The 26,237-nt window shown below is 37.3% G+C and overlaps 1 protein-coding gene across 1 annotated transcript in view; it reads right to left on the bottom strand.

The window, feature by feature from the left end:
* tenm2b (teneurin transmembrane protein 2b) overlaps positions 1 to 26,237 on the bottom strand; it is a 302,210-nt gene that overhangs the window by 234,775 nt on the left and 41,198 nt on the right. The window contains exon 2 of the mRNA XM_016278713.1: positions 7,813 to 8,073. Within this exon, the coding sequence (XP_016134199.1) occupies positions 7,813 to 8,038 (226 nt within the window). The 5' untranslated portion in view covers positions 8,039 to 8,073. The remainder of the gene's footprint in view (positions 1 to 7,812; positions 8,074 to 26,237) is intronic.

Raw genomic sequence — 26,237 nt, 5'->3', positions numbered from 1 at the left:
AACGTCTCGGTTACTTATGTAACCCTCGTTCCCTGAAGGAGGGAACGGAGTCGTCACGTCGGAGGACCGACGAAATTGGGAAATTGGGATCTCGCTTAGAGGGACCAATCTACTTCGAGTGTAAACTAAACGAGCCAATGCACATTGGCATGCGATTATTGCATCCAGCTGCTGCTGATCACAGCGTGATTATAAGTAGGCAGCAGGTGCAGCGCATATTCAGGTTTTCGCTGAGGAGCCGAGCCGGTGGCCCGGCCGCTCAGCGGTGGTACAGGAGCTGTGGCGACGGGACGTGACGTCTCCGTTCCCTCCTTCAGGGAACGAGGGTTACATACGTAACCGAGACGTTCCCTTTCAGTAGGTCACTCTCGACGTCACGTCGGAGGACCGACGAAATTGGGATCCTACCAAAGGGCCACAGCTACTGCCCCTTCCAGTGTCCTGTGGAAGCCACCTGCGCCCCTATTTTTTGGCGTAGGCCAGGGCTTCTTCACAAGAGGACCAGCTACTGCTGCAATGGCATTACCCAATGAGTAAGACTGAATAACACTGGGGAAATGTACCCGTTCTACTTGGAACAGGGGGGTTACGGAAGCTCGAACCTTCCCGAAGGAGGTTTCGGAAGCAATACACATATGGACATCCCTTAGGTGCATATGGAAGAATGGAGGGGATTGAAGCCTCTTGGAATGGCAGAAGTCTGCCGGGGAAACACGGGCTCAAGGCTATACCGTGGACTTTACACATATGAGATCCACTTAGGTCTTACATATGGAACCCAGCCTTCTACCGGTTCTCGAGGATTCAGCAAGTGAAGGCCTGGCGCCGGACGCTCCGCCACGTCTGGCTGCCGAGGGGACAGAGGAACTCAACAGGGTCTACTGTATGGACTCTCTGGAGTGATTTTGCAAGCCGACCCGAAGCCGGGGCCTCTCAGTGCTTCTACCCGTTTGAGGTGAGAACACAGGAGGATACCGGCTCCACACGAAGGCTATAGAATCTAGCGAATGTGTTAGGGGTCGCCCAGCCCGCAGCCCTACAGATACCTGTCAGCGAGGCGCCACGAGCCAGCGCCCAGGAGGATGCAACACCTCTAGTTGAGTGAGCTCGCAACCTGAGCGGGCAGGGCACACCCTGTGCCTGATAAGCCAGGGTGATGCATCCACTATCCAGTGGGCCATCCTCTGCTTTGAGACGGCATTCCCCTTCTGCCAGCCTCCGTGACAGACAAAGAGCTGGTCTGAGGTCCTGAAGCTTTGCGTCCGGTCTACGTAGCACCTTAAGGCTCGGACGGGACAGAGCAAAGCTAGGGCTGGGTCTGCCTCCTCCGAGGGCAGCGCTTGGAGGTTCACCACCTGATCCCTGAAGGGAGTAGCGGGAACCTTGGGCACGTAGCCGGGCCGGGGCCTCAGGGTTACCTGGGAATCAGCCGGCCCGAACTCTAGGCACGAATCGTTGACCGAAAATGAGTGCAGGTCCCCTACCCTCTTGATAGAGGCCCGGCAGGATGTACCTGATGGCCTCAGTCTGCTCTGGTCAGCGGAGAACCGCTGGGCCAGTTCTCCACCGTGTCGTCGACAGGCCGGCCTTGGACACGGGGGCGTTCAAGAATCGTGTCTTGTCCGTCTCGCGCATGTCAGCCAGTCACAGCCAGAATTGGCGCTCCCGGACCACCATAGTGGACATCGCATGACCCAGAGACCGCGCCGTAACCTTCGTCGCTCGTGGCGCGAGGTCCGCCGCGGTGCGGAGTTCTCTCTGAACTTCCGGGTCGTGACCACCCTCGTGCAAGTCCCTCAGTGCCTTGGCCTGGTGCACTTGCAATTACGCCGTAGCGTGTAAGGCGGAGGCAGCTTCTCCACCGGTCGTATAGGCATCGCTGGCCATTCGAGTACCTACAGACCCGGGAGGGGAGGCACGGTTCTCCCTGCCGGTTGGAGGCGGTATTAGGACACAACTGCATCGCAACCGACCGCTCCACCGGGGGGACCCTTGTAACCCCCTGACTGCCCCACCATCGAGGGTGGTGAGGGAGGAGGATCCAACAAATCAGTTTCCGGCAGTAAAAAGGTGCCGTCCACGACCTGTTGGGCTCCTCATGCACCTCCGGGAAGAAAGGCACAGAGGCGGGGCGCTGAGAACCAGCGCGAACCGCTCCGGGAACCAATCGTGCAACCTTGAGGGCTCGGGACACAGTGAAAGTCTTCACTCGAGCCCTACCCCTACGGTGGCCCGGGAAAGCATAGCCATTGTTTGAGGGCAAATTATTTCCTCACACTGATTTTGTAATGGGTTAAAGTTAGTCACAATGACTCAACGCACTGACCAACAGAAATCTGCTTGGTTTGAAAGTGACTTCTGTATGAGCTACACTATTGACAATAGATAATGAACCTTTTATTTTGTTTGCAAAATTTCACTGAGCTTTCACTATTTTGACCAGCCCCTAACATACCGGATTGGAGCCAGAATTAATGCTAAAACTGAGCCTAGCTATTCGACATCAGCAAAAAGCATTTTTGCTTTGAAACAACATGAACTGTTGAATTATTCACATGCATGCATTACAAAAAGCAAATAGTGTAAATTTTAACTTCATGTTCACTTGAAATTCTACTAAAGAAAAAATTTTAATTATAAGAAAAAGAGAGATTGGGAGAGTGAAGAGGAAAACGAAAAAAAAGATGCCATGAGACAGTCAAGGCTATTGCAGAATGGAAAGCAGAAAAAATATATGCTTATACAGTAAATGCAATTTATCGACCATTTTTTAAATTATCCATATGCCACAGCACACAAACATACTGCCTCTTGCTACACAAGGTCGACATCTCCATGAATAGAAAAAACAGCAGCCATCAAGATAGGTCTGTTTAGGTGTTTATACACCAGCTAACTCATCTTCACCATTTTAGCTTCTCATTCCTAGTGCATTCTCATTCTTATTCCACTACAGTCTCCAGTAAGAGCTCTCCCAATATTACATCTCAAGCACTGCTCATTACACACCACTCTGTAGCAGAGGCCTAATGTCCCTCTTCAACATGGAAAAGATCTCTAATTGTGATAGAGACTCACCTAGACCCCCACAATACTTCAAAGCTCCTGTAACAGGCAGTGGGTGTAGGAAAATGTTACAACGGCATTAAAATATAATCTGCTTTTCATTGTCAGTTAAAGACCGTGAGCGTTGCTCACGTCCCTCTGTTGACTTTGATGGCCACCGGCTGTATTGTGGATGAAAATCCTATCAAGAGCTTGTTAAACTACCTACTCTTACTCCAAACAAATCGAAACCTGAAAGCAATGCAGTCACATTGGTATTGATCTTGAGCGACAAGTCCATATGATGCAGATTTTAGCCATCATGTGGGAGAGCAAAATTCAAAAAGGAAAAGTACAGACTACTTATTCCTTTTAGTAAAGCAAACTTAAGGCTTTGCAGCTAGTGCACTTAAGGTCCTGTTTACACCTGGTATTAAAGAAATTGTTCACTAAAAATGAAAATTGTCATTATATACTCCATCTAATGTTTTTTCATCCCTGTTAGTTTTTTTCCATGAAAAAGAAAAAGGGGGGTTGAAGCAGCTTCTTGTGAAGATCCATGGAACTAATCAAGCTAATTTGAAGCTAATCAAGCTCATTTGGAGCTAATCAAGAAAAAAGTATCATAAAAGTATTACTATTCCAAGTCTTCTGAAGCCATATGAAAAAAGTGTGTAAGAAACAGGCCAAAAATAATGTCATTATTCACTCAACATTTTACCTTCACTACTATCAAATCAAATATGGTGCAGGTTTGATGTCATTGTGTTTGATTACGAGACACTCACAAACCATAGAGGTTTGATGTTATTGCAATTCAACTTACACCATATACATTGGAGAGCTACAGTGGAAGATTACCAGTGAAAAATGACTTTAGGGATGCATAAGTCCTCATTGAATTTGCTTCTTGATGCAACAAGGACAACATGGACCACCTACTCATATAACAAAATTACTGCATGAAAACAAGGGTTTGAAACAAAGATCAAAATAAATGTATGACCATTCAGTTCACAACAGTATATCAAAACAAATTAAAAGTTAAATAATAATAATAATAATAATAATAATAATGATGATGATGATGATGATAATAATAACAATAATAATAATAATAATAATAATAATAATAAAGATTCTATGGACATGCTTAAAAATAAATAAGTAAAAAACGAATAAAAATGACAAAAGCACAACAAAATTACTAAAACATCAACTAAAATTTAAATGAAAATAAAAAATAATCTGGATTATTAATTATATATATACAACAATGATAATATAATATAATATAATATACAATGAGAATAACCTATCCATGCTTGCTATGGGTTTTTTTTCCAGTGGAATTATTACTTTTTTTGCTGAAAAGCAGAAATAAAACTGTAATTCAAATTCTACATATCAGTTATCAGAGATAAACATAACCTGTATCGTATCAGCCATAAAAAAGACAATATCAGTACACGACAGGCTGATCTGATGTGTGTGGTCATGAAACCAGAGACGATGCACTTGACGAAATCTGATCAGAAGTGGTCACCAGCCATGCATTTGACACGCAACATGTCAATACCAAGTATAAACTGTAATCCCTCTTGTCTGATCACTTCTGATCGGATCATCCGAGCTGGATGTTAATCCCAGGTGTAAACAGGGTCATAGAGATGGATATAGTTACTGCTTTCTGCCTGATTCACTCTCCTCTATCATCATTTCTCCCGTATCCCTTTTACCCACATTACCCATACTGTAATCTCAATGTTCTGCTATGTTTGGAGCAGCTCTGCTTAGTAAGAGCTGGAATGGAGGACGATAAGCACATGCTACCAGATGTTGTGCTGGAAAAAAGTGCACTAAAGGGACCATAAGAGGGTTCTGGCTGCCTAAGAGGCAGAGCACTCCTTTCCACAAATGTCCATAACGAGTGCTCCCATACTTCCGAAGCTCCCTCGCCATATGGCCTTTACTGAGGCAAAGCTGCCTGCGGAGCCCTGTTCACTCACTATGGCCATGGACCACCAGCTTGGAGCGTCCTACAACCAAAAACTCCTCCCTCGACCATATGAGCATATCCATGGTGAGTTTGTTCAGATGTAATGTGGAACAGACTACAGCTGGCAGGTAAAAAAAAAAAAAATGTGTGGACCAGAAACCTCAGGCTACTGAAAGCTAGAGACTGCTAGTCTATCATTTTCTCTCTGTAAGTCTGAGTCTGTCTGATCCACTCTGAAGATGAGACAGCAGTGTGCAGCTCGGTCTCAGTGGTTTGGGCTATTTTTACAGCACACGGTGAAGGAGAAAAGTGACGACAAGGTCACCTCTTGCTTTAGGTAGATGAAACTTTGCTATAATGAGATGTGGACACTGATAGTGGAGCACATCTCATCTCTGACTATTAAAGATTTTCTGTTTCGTTCCGTTTTTGATCTACACCTGAGCCAGCATCTATGGAAAACAGACACACACACACACACACAATGAATGACAGGCAGCATCCCTCTCCTGGACATTCCCGAATCAAAACCTGACAAAAAACGCTTCAGGCTGTATTGCGAGTTTGGCTGAGTCTCCACAGAAATACTGTGCTGGTGGAATTCAGACAAAATAACCGTATGGTGATCCTGGATGCAATCCGGACTGAGAACTGAGAGCGGAAAACCCCAAACATAATCATAATAATGTAGTAGTGTAGTTGATTAATAATAAGTTTGTAAGTAATAAATACAAACCCTTTTGGCTGTTTTGCAGTTCACCTAAATCTCACAAGTGTAACCAACTTATTACAACCAATATACATAAGTATGTATGTACGTATGTATGCATTTATTGATAGAAATAAAAATTCATATACCTTCATATAAATACTGTATACACTACAGTTGAGAAGCTTGGGGTCAAAAATAAATTGTTATTGTTTTTTAAAAAAGTCAGTTTTGCTCATGAAGGCTGCAAAAAATACATTAAAACAGTAATATTGTGAAATATTATTACAGTTTAAAATTCTGTTTTCTATTTTCATATATTAAATCATTACCCAGTCGTCAGTGTCACATGATCCATCAGAAATCATACTAATATGCTGATTTGATGATTTTTTTTTTTTTAGAAACCGTGATGCATATTTTTAGGATTCTGTGATGGATATATATTTATATTAGGGGAAAAAAGAGAATAAGTACAAAGAAAAAAACATGATATATTATTTGTTTCACAAAGTCAAAGAATAATAATTTACTAAATAAATATACAAATCCCATTTACTCTTTGGTACACTCAATCCATTTGAACTAATATTTGCCAGTCTCTTCATCCTTTTCATATGGAAATATCATTCATGATACAAAAATGAGAAGTCTTAGGCCTACTTTAAAAGTATAAATATAAGATGTAGTCTTTCAATTAATATAAGCGCATAAAAACGGTTTGTATGATGCATGTAAGCTGTTGCAACTGCCAGCCATTCTAAAATCTAAAAACTCACAGTTTTTTTACTAGATGAAATTTAAAATGTGAGGAAAAGGACAGCCTGAGCAAATATTGAAAGGATGAAGGTTCCTACTTCAATACTGCATCTCACCTCTATTATCTCGCTATCTGATATTGACAAGCCTGGCTAAAGGTGTGTTTGTAAGGACAGCTTTCAACATGGCACAAAGTTTTCAAAGCCTTTCATTTTCACCATCTATTTTCTGTGCAACAACTGAATAAGGTCAGTTGGTCGAAAAGTAATTATAACCAGTTAACACTTCATAGCAAGATCAATTTGAGCAAAACAATTGGGTTGGGTTTTCTTGGTAAAAAGGAATCTCAGGATAAGAAAACTTTTTTTTTTTAATTTACCAAAATAATATTTCCTCTGTGATCTGACCTTAATCGACAAATAAGCTCATGGCTAAATACCAGACAGAACACAGCTTTTGTCAAAAAGAAAAATCTGTAAAAATTAATACACACATCAGTTGAAAGTGCTCAATGATATTCATATTGCAATCACTGAAATCACACCCTGATATGACCATCCTCACTGTAAAAATTAAATGGCATATAATTAGATTTTTTTAAATGGCAATGACATTTTATACTTAATGCTTCTGTGAAATTTAAAGACCAAAAAAAGAGTTGAGAACCATGGTATAATATATTCAGGTTCTTTCATTTATCTTCAATTTGTCATTTGATTTAGATTTAGGTACCACATGATTTTTTTTTACAGAATCACTGCTCTAATCGATTTACCAGGTCAGTGTCACTTGCATGACAGGAACAATAACTTTGAACAAATATTTGTCATGAAATGCCGGCACAGTATATGCACACAGATCAAAAGTTTCAATAGCTGCAAATTAAAACTTACCACAGAAAATCATCTTCTCTGTTTTTATTACAAGGGGATTATGTGGGTTAAAATGGATAATACTCATCCATGATGGCATTTGTATTAAAGCCCAAACTAATGAGAAAACTCTGACCTAAAGACTGCTGTTTCCAACATGCATTTATGAATTGCACATACATTTGTTAAATTCTTCTGTTTGCTTTAAACCTCAATATATGATGTTACATTATATGGGAGCATAGATAGATGTACACTTTGCCATGTTGGCCAACAGAAAGCTGCTTGGTTTGAAAATGAAAATGGACCTTTCTTGTCTGCTAAATTTTGCTGGTATTTCAGTAATGTGACCATAGCAAATAGAACAGATACCATATTTATCATTATGATTTCTTCCATTCATATATTAATTAAGGCAACAATCTCACCTTGTCTGACATACTCTTCTTTCTCCTGGTGCACCAGCTCCGCAACACATCCTCCATAACGCAGGTGTCCATCCTGCTGATAGGCCTTCAGCGTTTTGCTGGAACTGTATGATTTCTGTGACACTATATGGCAGTTCTCACTGTCCAGAGAGGATGTGGCGTAGTGCAGATCCTTTCCGCGCTGACCCTGTGTCAGAGAGCGCTGCCGTCTGTCTTTCAGATCCATGACTGCAGCAGCTAACGGACAATTATGTCAATTACCTGCAGAGGGAGACATGGAAGACATTAGGGCTTTGCAATTTGCAATGTACCATGTTTTTAAAGATAATGTGCCCAGTTTAAAAACAGTTCAACTTTTGTTTTTTATTCACTTCAGTTGTTCTGTGTGAATGCCCCCTTACATGTGTGTCTGAGGGGTTTTTTTTGTCGTTGTTTAAATACAAATGCACTCTAAAAAATGCTGCGATTTGGTGCACTCTTTCGGGGAATAAATTTTAGTATACATTTTATTTCATTTATAAAGTCTTTAATGTGGTGTAAATTATATTATTTTATGCAACGCAACATAAAGACGAGATGTCAGTCAGCTGTGTCAGCAGCAGTCGTTTCGCGCTGGAAACACCTTTGGCTTGCATAACATAAATGGATTTTATTTGTTATAATACTGAGTGTAATTTAATTTGATGTTAAAATATGTTCTCTAATTTCAGTACTGTTTGTTTTTGGGCAGGTCTTGGAGCCATCTCTCAGCTACGAGTGAAACGCTAGGCCGCGGTCTAAAGTTCGCAGTTCCCCCAGCGAACAGCAGCCCTTCACCGGCTCAGATTTCGGCGACACACCGTCACGAGAATTAGCACTATTTCGGTAAAAAGCGATTACAGAGAACAGTTGAATACACTTAAATTAAAATGCTACTTCTATATGCCTTTTTTATTTCTAAAATGCTTGTTAAACGAGTTTAAATGGATGTAATGTGGTAAACTATGCTGTATTCACCCAAATAAATTCAATTTGTCTTGTATTTTGTCCATGGGTGTTCTTGCTTAATAATAAATGTTCATCTTTTGATTATTGCTGTTGCCTATGGTAATTCTGTGTGGTATTTTTAATTTCCAGCCCATTTTAAGCCAGCGATAATCATTTTTAAACAATATATTAAACAACCCAGCATGGTGGGTAAAAAACGTTTAACCCAACCAGCTGGGTCAAAATAACCCAGCATGTGTTCTGTCCAATATTTACCCAGCACTGGGTTGCCAAATAACCCAAGTTGGGTTGTTTTTAACCCAGCATTTTTTAGAGTGTAGTCACTATAATTTCAACAAGTTGAAACCTTACCAATGATATATATCACATCCAATCTGTAAGGTGTGTTTCTATTCCTATTATAATTATGATGATCATATTTCATAAAGTTTGTAACAAAACAGCAGTTTAGAAAGCAGAACTCAAGAGTTGCATGTAATACTGCATACTGTATATGCATTAAAAGCCACTCGGTTAACTGGTTAGAATGCAAAATAACAATACAAAAAAAGTCAAGTGCTTATAATTTCTTAATATCTTTATGTCTTATAGTTGCATTTATCAGAGCTGGATGATAACATATGTACAAACATTTTGCAAAGATACAAGCAATCGTTGAGATAAGCGATACAGTATAAATCACGCCACTTGAGTATATTGTATGTAAATTAACTTGAATGAAGTTATTCTATACTGAGCAATAATACAGTTTAGTTTTTGTGACAATATACAGTATACAGCTGCCGAGATTTGCTATATAGTATATATTGCTTAATATGAGTATACTATATGTGTCCTCTGAATTTAAAGCATTTTGAGAGCAATTTTCTATTTAAAGATAATAGTTCTTTAACTCACACATTCTAAGTGCATTTTTCTGTTAAAACGGTTGTCACAATGATTTTCTATTTTGTAAAAGCTTCCACGGGGCGATTAATAAATGTCAACTTGATAAACAGAAAAACATGTCTATTTGTACCTGTTAAAACCAACAGTTGCTTCTCTATTAGCAAATTCCCAAAGCCGCATTCTACCGAATTGCTCCCTATCAGCTGTAGATCAAGCCGATAACCACCCGCGAAAAACTCTGTAAGCAGATCAACGATGGATGTCATATTGCAGGAGAAATACATACCCTAAACATCACAACAATGTATCAAGCCTCCCAAACAGAATGTGCTATCTCCAGCTTGAGACAGACGTATCCTCATGATGTCTTATTATCAGGTAGAGACACAGAGTCTCTATCACACCCTCCCACTCTACATCTGTGTCACTGTGCTGAGTTAGCCAGGCATGGAAGCCACTGGAGGATCCAATCAAAACACTGAATCTTTGGCAGAAAGCCTGTTGTTTAGGACTTTTACATCATTTAGTCATGAAAAATAGCACTCTAAATGTTACATATGGGGAAACAGGGGCAATGAAAGAGATAATACACCTCTGTAAATTACTGTCAGGTCTTTTAGGACATCTTACTCTCCTGCAAAAACTACACAGCCAAGGCCAATATTTTCACCTCAATCTATAAATGGTAAGCCCAGAGATAATTTTTACCGTCAATTTCACCCAGGAGATTAATAAAGTACCGTCCTACGCTATCCCATCCACTTACTGTAAATGGTTTCGCTTACAATAGTTAAAGTGGCAGTTGGTAGAGATCTACTAGAGTTTGAATCAATTACATCCTGAGTATGTAAATGAAGAGGTGAACTCATTTTTGACAAATATAACCACCAGAATAAGGAAATATGTGCTGGTAAAGCTGGTGAAGCATTGTTAGATCTAATTTAAATCTGCTCCTCAAAATGAAAGTCTATCTTCTTCCGACCAGAAACACATTCGGCGAGGGTTCTGGCTTTGTCTTCTGACATCGAGGCTGATTTATTTGATTCAAATTACAGCAAAAACTCGAAATATTTGTAATATTTAAAATAGCTATTTTGTATTTGATTATATTTATAATGTCATTTATCCCTGTGATGGAAAAGCTACATTTTCGGCAGCCAGTCACATGATCCTTCAGAAATCATTCTAATATGCTGATTTGGTGCTCAGGAAATATTTCTTCTTATTATTAATGTTCATAGTAATATTTTTTTGTGGGAGCTATAAAACATTTTTCAGGATTCTTTGATGAATAGAAACTTCAAAAGTATTTATTTCATATGGGAACTGCTACATTATAACAATATAAATGTATTTACTGTCAATTTTAATCAATTTAATGTAAACATAAATCTGAAATATGAATTTCTTTAAAACAAAAATAATTTACCCCAAACTTTTAAACGGTAGTGTAAACATATAAATATCAAAATGTGTGCTGACACCAGGCATTCATTTTGCCACTATAAGCATTATTCAGTTAACTTCAAGTACATTACTAGACAATTTGACCCTAAAAAGTAAAATGCCTTTGATAAAAAAGTTGTTTGGTTGAAAACATTAAATCAACAGTACTAAAGCACAAATTGAGAACTTCAAAGAGAATCAATTTGAGAGCAAGGCAGCAGGAAACAGCTCTGTAATTGTTCAGGTTGGACACGGCACTGCGCTGTCAATATGTTCAATGAGGACAGTGTTTGCATATGGGGAGGCACTCTAGTTATGTTTATTGATTGCCAATTGGTATTTACATTAATAAATGTTTCATTGGCAGACGGGTCGTGCAGGCAATGCAAATCATTTGTTTTGTGGAACAATAATATGACAAATATACATTACAGTTTCATACTTTAGTTAAGTTTCAAATAAATATATGTTTGATGTCACCCTTGCCATTAATCTGGCCTTTGATAAAGTGTGTTCAAACAGGAAACATGAAAGCCAACCAATCAAAAACATTAACATAATCATGTGCATTGCAGACGTGCTGGTTGTGATGTCAAAAAAAGAATGAAAAAAGCTTATGAATATTAATTAGGTTATGCTCTAAAAATTTAACATGATCTTTTTTTTTTTAGATAAATCAACAGGTTATGTGATCAACTGATTCAGAGATAAGGCCTGTAGTTTAGTATTCACACATTACAGACCCAAAACCGACATTTAAACAATAACATTATAATTAGAAATGCCCAAAAATCCTTTAAGCAGCAATCTCAGTGGAGTTGCTGAGTGAAAACATTGAGTTATTAGTCAACATAAAACTAAATCCTAATTAAACAATGATTTGAGGAAGTGTTCAATCAGTGTACAATTTAAGTGCTCAAATGAACTGTGATGTGTAATAATTTTATTCCTATCTGTCACTTTTGGTCCTGGGATATCAGAGCTTGTGTGATTTGGTGATATACTCGATAATGTCAGATCGCACATTATTACAACAACACTTACCATATTATCGCAGAAGTTACTGTATATCGCACGCGCAGACTCAACTTGAGTGGAAAATTAATCATCCGCGGTTGTGCGCGCACATGAGCAAAGGTATTTTTAGGAGTCTAACTTGCAAGCGCCAGACCACTGATTCGTCAAACCTGCTTATCTGCAGTCCGTGTTCTTCTGATTTCTGACTATTTTGTAGTAAGCAACGAATATGCTTCGGGGAAATGTATCGGAGTAAAAGTATACATTTAAATTAGGAAATGTAGTGGAGTAAAAGTAAAAGTTGGCTGAAATATAAAAACTCAAGTAAAGTACAGATACTCCCAAAAAATACTTAAGTACTGTAACGAAGTATTATTACTTTGTTACATTACACCACTTATAATGACTGTATCATATATCACCCAATAGTCAAAATAGAGTTTGATGGCTAGAGGCCAACCATTAGCTTTCAGATAAACATGTTCAGAGTGCAACTGCAGCCACTTTAGAACAATTTTAAAGGACAGGTCAAGTTTGCAGCTTTTGAGTTTTAATAGATTAATAAATCACGTGCATGCACTCTGTTTTACTTGTGTGATTTGGTGATATACTCAATAATGTCAGATCGCACATTATTACAACAACACTTATCATATTATCGCAGAAGTTACTGTATATCGCACGCGCAGACTCAACTTGAGTGGAAAATTAATCATCCGCGGTTGTGCGCGCACATGAGCAAAGGTATTTTTAGGAGTCTAACTTGCAAGCGCCAGACTACTGATTCGTCAAACCTGCTTATCTGCAGTCCGTGTTCTTCTGATTTCTGACTATTTTGTAGTAAGCAACGAATATGCTTCGGGGAAATGTATCGGAGTAAAAGTATACATTTAAATTAGGAAATGTAGTGGAGTAAAAGTAAAAGTTGGCTGAAATATAAAAACTCAAGTAAAGTACAGATACTCCCAAAAAATACTTAAGTACTGTAACGAAGTATTATTACTTCGTTACATTACACCACTTATAATGACTGTATCATATATCACCCAATAGTCAAAATAGAGTTTGATGGCTAGAGGCCAACCATTAGCTTTCAGATAAACATGTTCAGAGTGCAACTGCAGCCACTTTAGAACAATTTTAAAGGACAGGTCAAGTTTGCAGCACTGGAGACGATCCACACAGACACCGCTCCAACAACGATCCATATGAAAACTCTGCTGAATGTCAATAATTGATACAACCTCTCTATCTATTCGGGAATCTCAGTGGCACCGTCAAACAGGCCGTATTGGGCTACTCTATTAAAGTTAATCCACCAAAATCCATCTTTGGCAGAGCAGTGTCTTAATCAGTCTAGAAACAAAAGGCCACGGCAAACGCCACGCTGAGACTGACTGCTGCTCGCGCCCCGCACAGGGTGACCAACTGTTAACCGTGACTGTTCAATTAGAAATGCTTAGATCAAGACGGCAGGGAGGGGAATGATAATTATAACAGGAAATGAGTGGGGAGAAGCTGCTGGAGAGAGCGGAGAGATTTATAAGAATGTGAGAAGGTGGTGCTGTGATGAGGAAGAATGAGAAATGAGGAACGTACCTGATGGGTTCAATTTAAGGAAAAGGGATAATTCACCTAAAAATGAAAATTCTGTCATCATTTACTCACCTTCATGTGTTTTGAAACCCATATGTCTTTCTTTCTTCCTTCCTTTTCAATGAATAATGAGTTAAATTTCAGTCAGTTTTTCACACTAGGCTTTAGAAGACTTGGAATGTAGCAGGTGGGCTATATGGACTACTTTTATGATCTTTTACCATTATTTAATTTTATTTAATTAAATTTTATTCTATTTTATTTTGATTGATTGATTGATTGATTGATTGTCCTTTCTATGGCTCCTGTTTATGATCTTTTACCATTATTTAATTTAATTTTATTTAATTTTATTCTATTTTATTTTATTTTGATTGATTGATTGATTGATTGATTGATTGATTGATTGATTGATTGATTGATTGATTGATTGATTGTCCTTTCTATGGCTCCTGGTCCCCGTTCACTTTTTAGTACATAAAAAAGAGCAGCATGAACATTCTACAAAACGTCTTCTTTTGTGTTCCACAGAAAAATGTCATTCATATGGGTCTGAAATGAAGTGAGGGTGAATAAATGATGACTATTTCAACAAACTATTTCATTAAAAGTGAAATGGCATGTCTCTCTTGTTCATTTCCAGTCTTTTATTTTTTCAGTATGAACATTCTGCAAAAATGTCTTCTATTGTCTTCAACAGAAGAAAGAAAGTCATATAGGTTTGGAATGAATTGAGAGCGAATAAATGATGCCTGTTTGAATTTTCTATTTCATCAAAAGTTAAATGATGTGTCATGGTCCTCTCTTGTTAATTTCCAGTCATCATTCACTTGTGTGTGTGTTTTTTTTTTTATGGCTTAGAGTGCCTGGTCCCTATTCACTTTTATTAGAATGAAAAAGAGCAGCATGAACATACTGAAAAACATCTTTTGGTTTCCACGCAAGAAAGTAAGTCATATGGGGTTGGAATGAAGTGAGGGTAAATAAATGATAACTATTTTCATTTAAGATGAACTATTTCATAAAAAATGAAGCAACGTGTTTCAAGTCATCGTTCACTCTCAAAAGTAGCCAAAAGCTGTAAATTATAATTACAGAGACATGGTGCATTACAGAAAATGTTTTTTTTTTAATTCTGTCATTTGACAGAATACCAATTTGACACAAAGCCATTTTGCTAAATAAGAACTATATGTGAGCATCCAGGGTTACAGTATCTGAGATATACGACAGGAAGGAAATTCAGATTCTGATGAAAATAGTCTTTTCGACAGAGAATGTCAAATCTGTAGGAACTGATATGATATTAGCCAGAGCTGAGAATGCAATAGATCTCGCTGTTCTCCCTGTGCTGGAATCACACCTCCATGCTCTGAAGAACTTTCCAGCAGAAGAACAGTGTCTATTTTCGACACGGCAAACTCGATGTCAAAATCTCCTCCCACTCTGCGGGCACCGGAGGCGATGTTGAGTTCTTTTGAGCGGTTCTGAAGTCTTTGAAGGTAAAGTACCGCAGTACTGAGCATGCAGCCGAAGTGCAGTACACCCTAAAGCGAGCACAGAACAATTTTGCTTTACCTAAAGCCCTGGGGCGGCTATGCACTCTGTCTCTTGGGCTGGGATAGATCAGGAGAGGGACGCTGGGGTTTTCTCCATTTATTTTTACAAGAATCTCTGGATGGTTTGCTTTGTGAAAAAGAAAGAAACAAACAGCTCTAGAAACCCAAAGAGATGGGCAAAAGGCCTTAACTGTGCCATGGAAACAAGCACAGAAAAACAAGCGGAGAACAGCTTAGCTTGTGTTTAATAGCTTATCTAATGACCACCACTTATACTTTGCTTCTCAGCAGTCTCCTTCACACTTTCTATTCTTTCTCGCTCAGTGCTCATTATTTATTACTTAGAAACACACTCCCAGAGATTTTCACAAAGAGTTCAGACCCATAAGCCCCTGCAGGTAGATGTCGTAACTATGTATTCTGATGCAATGAAGCATCTTTGCTCACTGATGGATGTTTTAAGTAGCTATATATTAATATATAAGTCTGAACTTTATATTATAGAATAAAAGTAATGAAAAACATTAATATGAAATTATAATAGATAATACAATAATATTTAATTATAATATAGAATGACTATAAAAATATATATATATATATATATAAGTATATTTTAGAGTACAAATATAATTATGTAATATTTAATTATATTATAGAATACAAATAATAAAGATATGAATCATTAATATTAAATGATAATATTGAAGAGATACAAATATACAGTGGGTACGGAAAGTATTCAGACCCCCTTAAATTTTTCACTCTTTGTTATATTGCAGCCATTTGCTAAAATCATTTAAGTTAATTTTTTTTCCTCATTAATGTACACACAGCACCCCATATTGACAGAAAAACACAGAATTGTTGACATTTTTGCAGATTTATTAAAAAAGAAAAACTGAAATATCACATGGTCCTAAGTATTCAGACCCTTTGCTCAGTATTTAGTAGAAGCACCCTTTTGATCGAATACAGCCATGAGTCTTTTTGGGAAAGAGGCAACAAGTTTTTCACACCTGGATATTAAATTATAACATAGAATATAGTAAAGATACAATGCATTAATTATTATTAGAATAAAATATGTTTTTCTTAAAAATGCAATTATATTATATAATAAATACAATAAAAGTAGGAATCATTCATATTAAATTGAATATAAAACAGATAACAATTAAAAATAGCTCATATGAATATTAGAATATGAATAGCTAATATTTAGTAACTATAATTATATTGTCACGGCTCGCAACTGTGAGGAGCACAGAGCGAGGAATGAGGAGACGCAGAGTCGAATTCAAACTTATAGACTTTAATAATATCCATGGAAACAGGAAAACACACGTAGCAAGGGTAGACATCAACAATTCTAGACAAGGGAGAACAGAACGGGCTAGAACTCAAATAGGGCACGAGGGGCAGACAGGTGAGGAGGATAACTAATAACAAGGAACATCTGGAATAAATAGAACTAAATGGGGACAGGAACCGGAAGGACCAAATAAGGGCATAAAGAAACAGGAGGCAGGAACACAGGGAAAACAAAACAAAAACCGACCATAAACGTGACATATATATAATTATATAACTAAATATAACTATAATATAAACAATCCAATAATATTTATGTATACTGTATATTAGAATACAAATACAATTTGCTAACATTTAATTATATTATAGAATAAATGTAATATAACTAAGAATCACTGAAACTAAATTATAATTTATAATAAACACAAATACGAATAGCTAATATTTAGAATAGATAATAAAAATGAATATCTAATATTTAATTATAATATAGAATAGCTATAATTAATTAATATTTAAGTTTATTTTAGAACAAAATAGCTAGTATTTCATTATATTAAAGAATAGCTATGATGAAATTACATTTATGGCTCAAAACAAAAAAGAAAAGAAGAGTGATGAATTTGTCTGCATAATAAACAGTAACATTGGAAGAAACATTTAACTGAATAACGGCTATTTTTACAAAATTACACTAAAGTGCGCTGAATACCTCAGTTTGTCTATTATCTCATCCAGCGTAATCCAGCATTTAGCTCTCCTGTGAAAAACAAACGACACTTCAGTCCCGTTTCGACAGTGCCAATACAAACGTCTGAGCAGCGTGACGAAACCTAATTTTACAAGAATACACTCACATACACTTGTACGCTGTAATAGCTTTAACACTATGTTTCACAAATGTGGAATTAAAGGAAGAGACAGAGATCAGGGGATATCGAGATGCTCTTCGGAGGTGTTCACTTGCTGGTTGGCTCTCACTCGACCACAGCGTGAGTGGCTGTTACGAGGAGCGACACTAATAAAGACAGAGGCAGCGCTGAGAAGTGGCTCACACACACACACACACACACACACACACACAAATAGACCTGTAGTGCTGTCTAAGGGCTGCTCCACTGGCCACTTCAGCCTCCTTCCCCCCAGGCCTGGATAATAGGGCTGCTCTCAAAACACATTATACTCCATGGCAGCCGGGCAGCACAAGTGGCCAGAGAGGCCTGTAGTCTATACTCCCAAGTGCCATAAAATTAGAATGCAGACACGACACGGTGCTTCAACACACACTCACTGAGCATCTCTTTCCTTTACACAATCTCATTATTTGCCCTGTTCACAATATGGAAGTGTATTTTTCAGTCCAGCTTTTTAAAATGAGTATGGACAGAGCTTTTTCTCTCTCCTTTTCCCTTAATGTTCCTCTCACTTTTTGTGTTAGTGTAGCTGCATTTTGGGGGAATTATTTTGCCATTAGAAAAACATGGACAAAGTAAGCCAAAGCACACAGTGTCCTGATACAGTCCTCTGAAAGCCAGCCTAATTAAACATTTGGACATATTTGATTAAATGTACACTATTCATTTAAAAAGTATACAAATTAATACTTTTACTCAGCAAGGGCACTTTGAATTGATCAAATACGACATGACATTTATTTAATCAGTAATGACTGAATCAAAAGTATACTGAAAAAAAAAGTTTCAGTTTCTACAGAAATGTTAATCATCAGAACAGTTAACATTTTTTATAATAAGAAATGTTTCTTTGACCAGCAAATCAGCATATTAGACTGATTTCTGAAGGATCATGTGACAAAAAAGACTGGATCAATTGTTGCTGAAAATTCATCTTTGCATCACAGGAATAAATCACTTTTTAACATATTAAAATGGAAAATGGTTATTTTAAATTGTAATAATCTTTCACAATATTACAGTTTTTTTGACAGTAGCGAATGTTTAGGAAGATCTTTAAAATCTTAAAATTGTTTTAAAAAGTTTTACGTTTTAAAATAGATGCGTTTAGTAACAAGATTAAGAAAAGCAATTTGTACATGCTTTATAAATGTAAAAATAAATATAATTACATTTTGAAAATGTTTAACATGACTCTGACATTTAACTGCATTTTTAAACATGAATTACGATACTGTATGTATATTTATCTGTTAATTTAATCTTTAATTTAAGCAATTTACATCCTTGTGTTTAATTTTTACATGAATAATTGATTTCACCATTTTATTTTTAAATGGCACTTCTAGGTCAACATAAAATAAATATAAGATAGGATTTAATAAATAATAAATAAGGTAATTTTGATTGCCTTATAACATTTCCGATCACTACATTATTGCCACACTTCAATTTGTGTCCATTCATAATTTTGCAGATTTTACCATCATTCTGAAATGACGTTTGATTAGTTGTGCATGTGTAAGTAAATTCTCTCTGGCTCTGTGTAGCAATTACCACCACAGAAGGTACAGCAGATCACAGAGATTTACTTGTGTAGAATTACACCCAATTATTGCCTCTGCAAAATGCAAAAATGCCGTTTGTTTTTGCCATGAAATTAACAGATTTATCTGCGGGAACTGTTTTGGTTAATTACCATTTAACAGATACTTTTCATCCAAGCAACTAAAGGCAACGTCCCACTAGCTGACTCAAACAACTACAGATTTTTGGAGAGATGTCACACCTACCGACTGTTTTCACTGAAATCTCACCCTTTTCATTTGGAGGTCTTTCCAAATCCCTCACGTATTGCAACGGCCCATTTTGGCAGCAAATCAATGTGAAGATATGAACAGGAGCACCATGTGAAAATAAACTATTCTAATAGACTGAATTAGGATATGGATGCGTATTTGTCCCTTTGGGGCCGTTATAAGTCCATGCGGCAAGAAAAAGATGTATATTCAATAAACACAGACTGCTCTGCCTCCGCTTTCATTTTTTATTAGTCATTTAAGTGTAGGAGAACAACAGGGGAAAAGATGGTTATGCAATCGGAGTATGCGATATGTGTTGAAGAAAACGTTTGGATCAGATCTGAGCAGCACAGTGTCTTGTCACTGTGAGGAAAAGCTCCGTGGTCACTTCCAAGGCCACGAGAGTCCGTCCCAGCCACTGCCTGTGATAATATCAAGTATTCTAGATGTTGTGATATAGTCGCAAGGCCATTAACTCAGCAGGGAATTGAGTCACTGAGGCTGTTAAGGCTCCCCGCCGAGAGGTGCTTCCTCCAATTCTCATACGGCTATGTAAATGAAGCTTCCAACTGAAAATTGGCTCGCAGGACACCAGCCTTAGACTATACTAATTGTAGGACTGTCCCTTTGGAGCAACCTTGGGTTAAGTGACTTGCCTGAACTGTCCAGTTGTTATAGTTTAAAAGGTAATTGAGATTATTCTACAACATTGTGTTAGCAACTCCCGAAATCACTGAAACAAACTATGTTTCAAGAAGCAGCATCAAGCAATTATAGTTAAGTATGTGTATTTTAGACTGTAGAATTAACACAACAGATGTTTGAGTCTTAATGGGTGACTCTTGTCTTACCCCAAAAAATCAAAAGAAAAAGTAAAGAAATAATATATACAGTACAAATTAGTAGAAAGTAAAATCCTCTATTAGGACCTCAAAGATATTTTGCATTGCGTGTTTTTTTTTTAAGAAAAATTAAGTTAATTTAGTTCCCATTACTTTAATACAGACAAAGTATTACATAAAATGATATACAATTTAAGGTATTTATATATAATGGAATCATCTATTGTCCTGCCTGATTTTACTGATTTTAATTATTAATTGACTATATTGCAGTAAAGATAGTTATCATTAAAAATAATGACAAAAAGAATACCACACATTACAGTAATGATCATTAAAGGATAAAAGCGTTGTATTGATTGATTGATTGATTGACTGGTCGATTGCAAAATGTATTTATATGTAACTTATTAGGGTACAATGGGGCTAAAGACAACTTTTAAAGGAATGGTTCACCCAAAAATGAAAATTTGCTTAAAATTTACTCATCCTCAGCACAACCAATATGCAGATAAGCTTTAAAAAATGACCGTGAATTTAACGTAAAAGACTGTAAATATGCTACAGTAAAAACCTGTTAAATTGTTAACGGTAAGTTTCTTCTTAGTTTTTTCTTATCGGTTTTGTACATTAGGGTTGTATGTTACATCTAATGTTGTTAAATTAATGTTTATTGCATTATTTTAATTTAATGTGTGTTACCATTATGGTGTTTAGTGTTTATGTGAATGACACTATGCACCTTCTATATATTGTAGCAATCAAACTAAGTGAAAAGACTCACTTGACGGTTTTGGCTTTTCTTTTATTAACGTGAGCCCTCGTGAAAACCAGTGTTTGGGCTCTGACAAAAACTTAAACACTTCTCGAACTTTTTCCCCAAAACGCCACCCACACACAAGTGCAGACTCGTTCTTCAGAAGAACACCCACCCCTTAAAGCCCCTATTCAAAAAGAACACATAACACATGAACATAATATATATGGCTTAAATCACAGCTGACAGAACATAACACACTTCTCAGACTTGCTACAGTATGTTAATATTTAAAAGCTGCTTGTGATGGGCTTTGGTTCATCATGTGACTTTCTCATCACCACCTGCTTCTGGTGGTTATCAGCGTATTTCAAAGGTACAAAACTGATTTCAGTACTTCAATAGGTTGGTATATTAACATTAAATTAGTTCATACAATTATGGTATTTAAATGTAAATTTAAGTTAAAACCATAAAACCTAAAATGTTGCTACCATATTTTTTATGGTAAAATTCCGGCAACCACAGCTGCCGTTTTTTTACAGTGTAGATGAGTTTCATTATCAGATTTAACAAGATATAGCATTAATCACTTGCTCACCAATGGATCCTCTGCAGTGAATGGGTGCCATCAGAATGAGAGGCCAAACAGCTGATAAAAACATCACAATAATCCACAAGTAACCCACACGACTTCAGTCCATCAATTAACGTCTTGTGAAGTGAAAAGCTGCATTTTTGTAATAGGCACCCATTCACTTTTGTGTGATGAAATATTTAAATACTGATGATACAACATTACATGATCAAAAAAAACATTTTTTTGTTTGGGCTTTTGTTAGGCTTTTTATTATGAAATTACCTCAAAGACAACTATTTGTCAACATGGCATACAACAACCTCACTTTCTTTAAGCAGGTGTTTAGTACAGTGCTGTGGTATAAGGCGTTTTCTGCTATTTTGGTTTTGGGGGAAAATAATATCAGCAGAGCTTTTATTTTTGCTCTACGAGAAGAACGGCACATCGCATGTGCTGCTCCCTCCTCTCTTTAAACGCACGTCTTTTTTCTTGACCTCTCATTTTAGTCAGGGTCCTCTCTACCTCTTCCAGGAGTCCTAATTATCTCAAAACAATTAGCGCCAATTTGCCGCCGTGCCACAGAGAGATGAAAAGGAAGCTCTTCTTCCTGTTTTGTGTAAGATTCAGAATGGCTGAGAGGGGAAGATGAGGTCAGGAAATGACAAAAGAGCTAATTACAAAAGTGTACAGCTATTTCAGTCCTGTTCACATTTTCAGGGATGTTAGAACAAAAAAAAGCGAAGCGCTGCACAAGACATCAAAAGGGTCAAAGTCACAAAGATCCTGCGATTCAGGCTGATGAACTTCCTATGAGGTTTTACATTTGCAGCCCACATTTATGTGACATTTTTACAATGTATTTGTCATTGATGTCACAGTTCATGCGTGATCTCTTTCGGCAGATGGCTGGAGGAGGTGGACGATATGAGTTTTACTGGCAAATATGTACCACCATGTGGCTGATTTTTTTTCAGAGAATCACTCTATTGTATTGAAATGGTGTTGTTGTAAGCACTAAGCACTCTATGAAATGTCCTGTAGAGAATTCCCAAGATGTCATCTGTCCCAGAGAGTCGATGTGCGTTCCTGTACTAAGACGCTGAGGACATATGGGCAGATCAAACTCAGCTCAAATCACTGGGTGCAACATTACTCAGCCACTGAACTGGTTACAGGTGAGCAGATGCTTGCACAGAGTGGCTGTAATGAACCACGTAAGTGAACAGGAGGTGCTCAGTTGCTGCGCACAATTTAACAACTAACCAGTTAGTCCAGTAGAGGAAGAAGCACTTTACAAGCTTGAACGAGAGAAAATGTTCAAGGAATCTTGTTGATGTGCTCAGAAGTAGGAATTGTGAAGATCTGTGAGGCAGACTACATTCACTCATATTCCTGTGAATTGCTTTCGACAAGAGCAGTCATGTGTCCACCATCCTGCTTCAAAAGTTACAAGGCAATGAAATTATTCAATATTCCAAACTTAGATGGACAATTAAGTCTGACTGATGGAGCAACCTTTAAGTTGTCTTCCATCGCTGTTTTGATTGAGTTTTTACTGTTCTTATGCATTTTATAATATTTACAAGGGGTTTGCTGGTTTATATTTCCTATTTATTTGCTTGTTATTATTTCCTTGCCTTCAAGGAAGTGCGAACTTGTGGACAAAACCAAACCATATATTTGCACAAACATTTTCAAAGATTAGATAACATATCCCCGCTTATGTTATCTAATCTTTGAAAATGTTTGTGCAAATATATGGTTTGGTTTTGTCCACCCTTTTAACTATATTTACTTATATTGATATTAAAGGGATAGTTCACCCAAAAATGAAAATTCTGTCATTAATTACTCACCCTCATGTCCTTCTAAAACTGTAAGACCTTCATTCATCTTCGGAACACAAATTAAGATATTTTTGGTGAAATCCGAGACCTTTCTGACCCTCCATAGAATGCAATGCAACTGACACATTCAAGGCCCAGAAACATAGTAAGGACATTGTTAAAATAGTCCATGTGGCATCAGTGGTTCAACCATAATTTTATGAAGCTACGAGAATACTTTTTGTGCACAAAGAAAACAAAAATAATGACTATTCAACAACTCTTCCACCATTATGGAAAGTACCATGACGCATGTGCGTGACGCACGTACACGAACATGTACGCGCATGCATCGTTTCTTTCGGTTTCTCTTCTGTTTATGCACTGAGCAGCCATACTGGATTCTAAAGTTGGAGTTGTTGTGATTATTCAGAGATTCAGATTCAGAACACAGATTTCGAAGGGCGTTCCAGTTAAAAGTTCCTACTGGTAACTCGGAATTTTCAACTTCCGACTACAAATCGAATGCAGCATAAGATGGCTGTCAGTAGTAGCAGGGGGAATAAGTGTACGGACTGTGTTAAAACTAAGTTAAACGAGGTTACTGTAGCGCTGCTTGAGCGCGGTAAACTCTGTCTATTTAGACTATTTTTTAAATAGCCTTTGTTTTATATGTTCTTAACCATATTTATTTGCACATTTTGCACAACTGCTTTAAATAAACACATTTTTGGATGCACACAGGTTTACTGTGATCTCGATGTGATTCTCCTTGTGATCGCTCAGGTCACTACCATAGATGGACAATTTTCTTCTGCGGGGGATTAAGATATTTTGAAAAATGTCCATTTCTGCTGTTAATGGGGTGCAAGGTGCTTAGACCCCAACATTCAAAACATAATCTTTTATGTTTGACGGAGCAAATATAGATATGGAATGACATAAGGACGAGTAAAAGATGACAGAATTTTTGATGACAGAAAATTTCTGTGACCAAGAGATCTGACTAAATAATAAAATATAACTCTGAAATGAAATAATGCATTTGAGTAGACTCAAATCCACAAATCCATGGCTCAGTGCAACTGAATACACTGTAGAGCATGCTATACAAAATGACAACGAAAGTTAACTTTGAAAGTTAAGTGACGTTAAAGGTTAAAGTTGACAGTTGTGCACCTTAAAAGAATAACATGTTCTAACACTGAACAAACAGATGCAACGATTACTGGGAAATATTGTTACTATGTGACCTTTACGTCATAAATGCCACTGACAAAGACACCTAATATGTTTTACCTTCTTCCTCTCTCACTCTCAGTCCATTTTAATGGACTCTCCCAGCATCTGAAGACCAGGGCTGACAGTAATCAGATTTGTCTGTCCTATAAAAGTGCTCAAAGATAAAAGCATCTGAGGCTTTCCACACTTTGACCAATTACAAAGCAGGAGAGAGAGGGAGAGAGAGTGACCTGTCCACTTTATCATTATCACAATGTCGATCTCAGTGCAGTGACCAAATGAACACTGAAATAAAGTGAAGATCACTCTTTGTGCATCTTTGAGAAACTGGTATTATCAGGCAGGTGCATTTGATGTTGACACAGCAGGTAGAGCACTTCCATTAAATAGCGTCTGTCAAGCATCCCCAACGAAAGAAGTCAAGCAGAGTCATCTAATGAAAACCCACTGAGCAAAAACTTCATTAAAATGTTAATAACCGTTCCGCCGAAACATTGTTTTCCTACCGACAACAGCTCCAAATTTGCTTGATTGATTGAAAACAGGGGTTTCAGACAGTCAACGACCAATTCGCCACTTGAAAATGTATTGTGCTAATCACTGCCTTTTCAAAATGGTTTAAAATCAATTCCATGTTGCAATTTAATTTACATAGTGAAATGTGTCAACAAATAACAACTAGAATTGTTCAAACCAGTGAAATGACTTCTTCTTTTTTTTTTACGTTTATGTCGACACATGTAGAATAATAAAAAATAGACACTGGCCAAAAGTATGCAGCCACACAAATCGTATGAAAATAATTCTTAAAGTTACAGGTTAGCTAAAAATGAAACTGATGTTATTATTTACTTCTTTCTTTTGCAGAACACATTAAGAGATTATTTAATTTATATCCATTTTGGTGAATACAAAACAAATGTTCTCCTGCATCATATGGCATTTTTATGCACCAATGTAAAAGGTGCATTTCTGCCACCTACTGGGCTGGAGTGTGAGGTGTTTTATAGTGCCAAAGTCTCTTTCAAGGCAAGTCAGTTCGCTAGGCGGTCATTTTGGAAATACAACTATTGTCCATTATGAAAATATAGCTCCTATCAAATCCAGGTCTCCTATCAAACTGAATAACATATTTCAAATCAGCAATAAAATCTGTCCAAATATGAGCCTCTACTAAGCACTTTTGGGATGAATTCGAACAGTGAGCAACATCCCATCAAATTTACAGGTGCATCTCAATAAATTAGAATGTCGTGGAAAAGTTAATTTATTTCAGTAATTCAACTCAATTTGTGAAACTTGTGTATTAAGTAAATTCAATGCACACAGACTGAAGAAGTTTAAGTCTTTGGTTCTTTTAATTGTGATGATTTTGGTTCACATTTAACAAAAACCCACCAATTCACTATCTCAACAAATTAGAATATGGTGACATGCCAATCAGCTAATCAACTCAAAACACCTGCAAAGGTTTCCTGGGCCTTCAAAATGGTCTCTCAGTTTGGTTCACTAGGCTACACAATCATGGGGAAGACTGCTGATCTGACAGTTGTCCAGAAGACAATCATTGACACCCTTCACAAGGAGGGTAAGCCACAAACATTCATTGCCAAAGAAGCTGGCTGTTCACAGAGTGCTGTATCCAAGCATGT

This window comes from Sinocyclocheilus grahami, unplaced genomic scaffold (genome assembly GCF_001515645.1).
Source record: "Sinocyclocheilus grahami isolate Dianchi unplaced genomic scaffold, SAMN03320097.WGS_v1.1 scaffold124.1, whole genome shotgun sequence".
In the NCBI taxonomy this organism is placed as follows: domain Eukaryota; kingdom Metazoa; phylum Chordata; class Actinopteri; order Cypriniformes; family Cyprinidae; genus Sinocyclocheilus; species Sinocyclocheilus grahami.
Note: the sequence above shows the minus strand (reverse complement) of the source record. Positions and strands in the feature narration are given on the sequence as shown.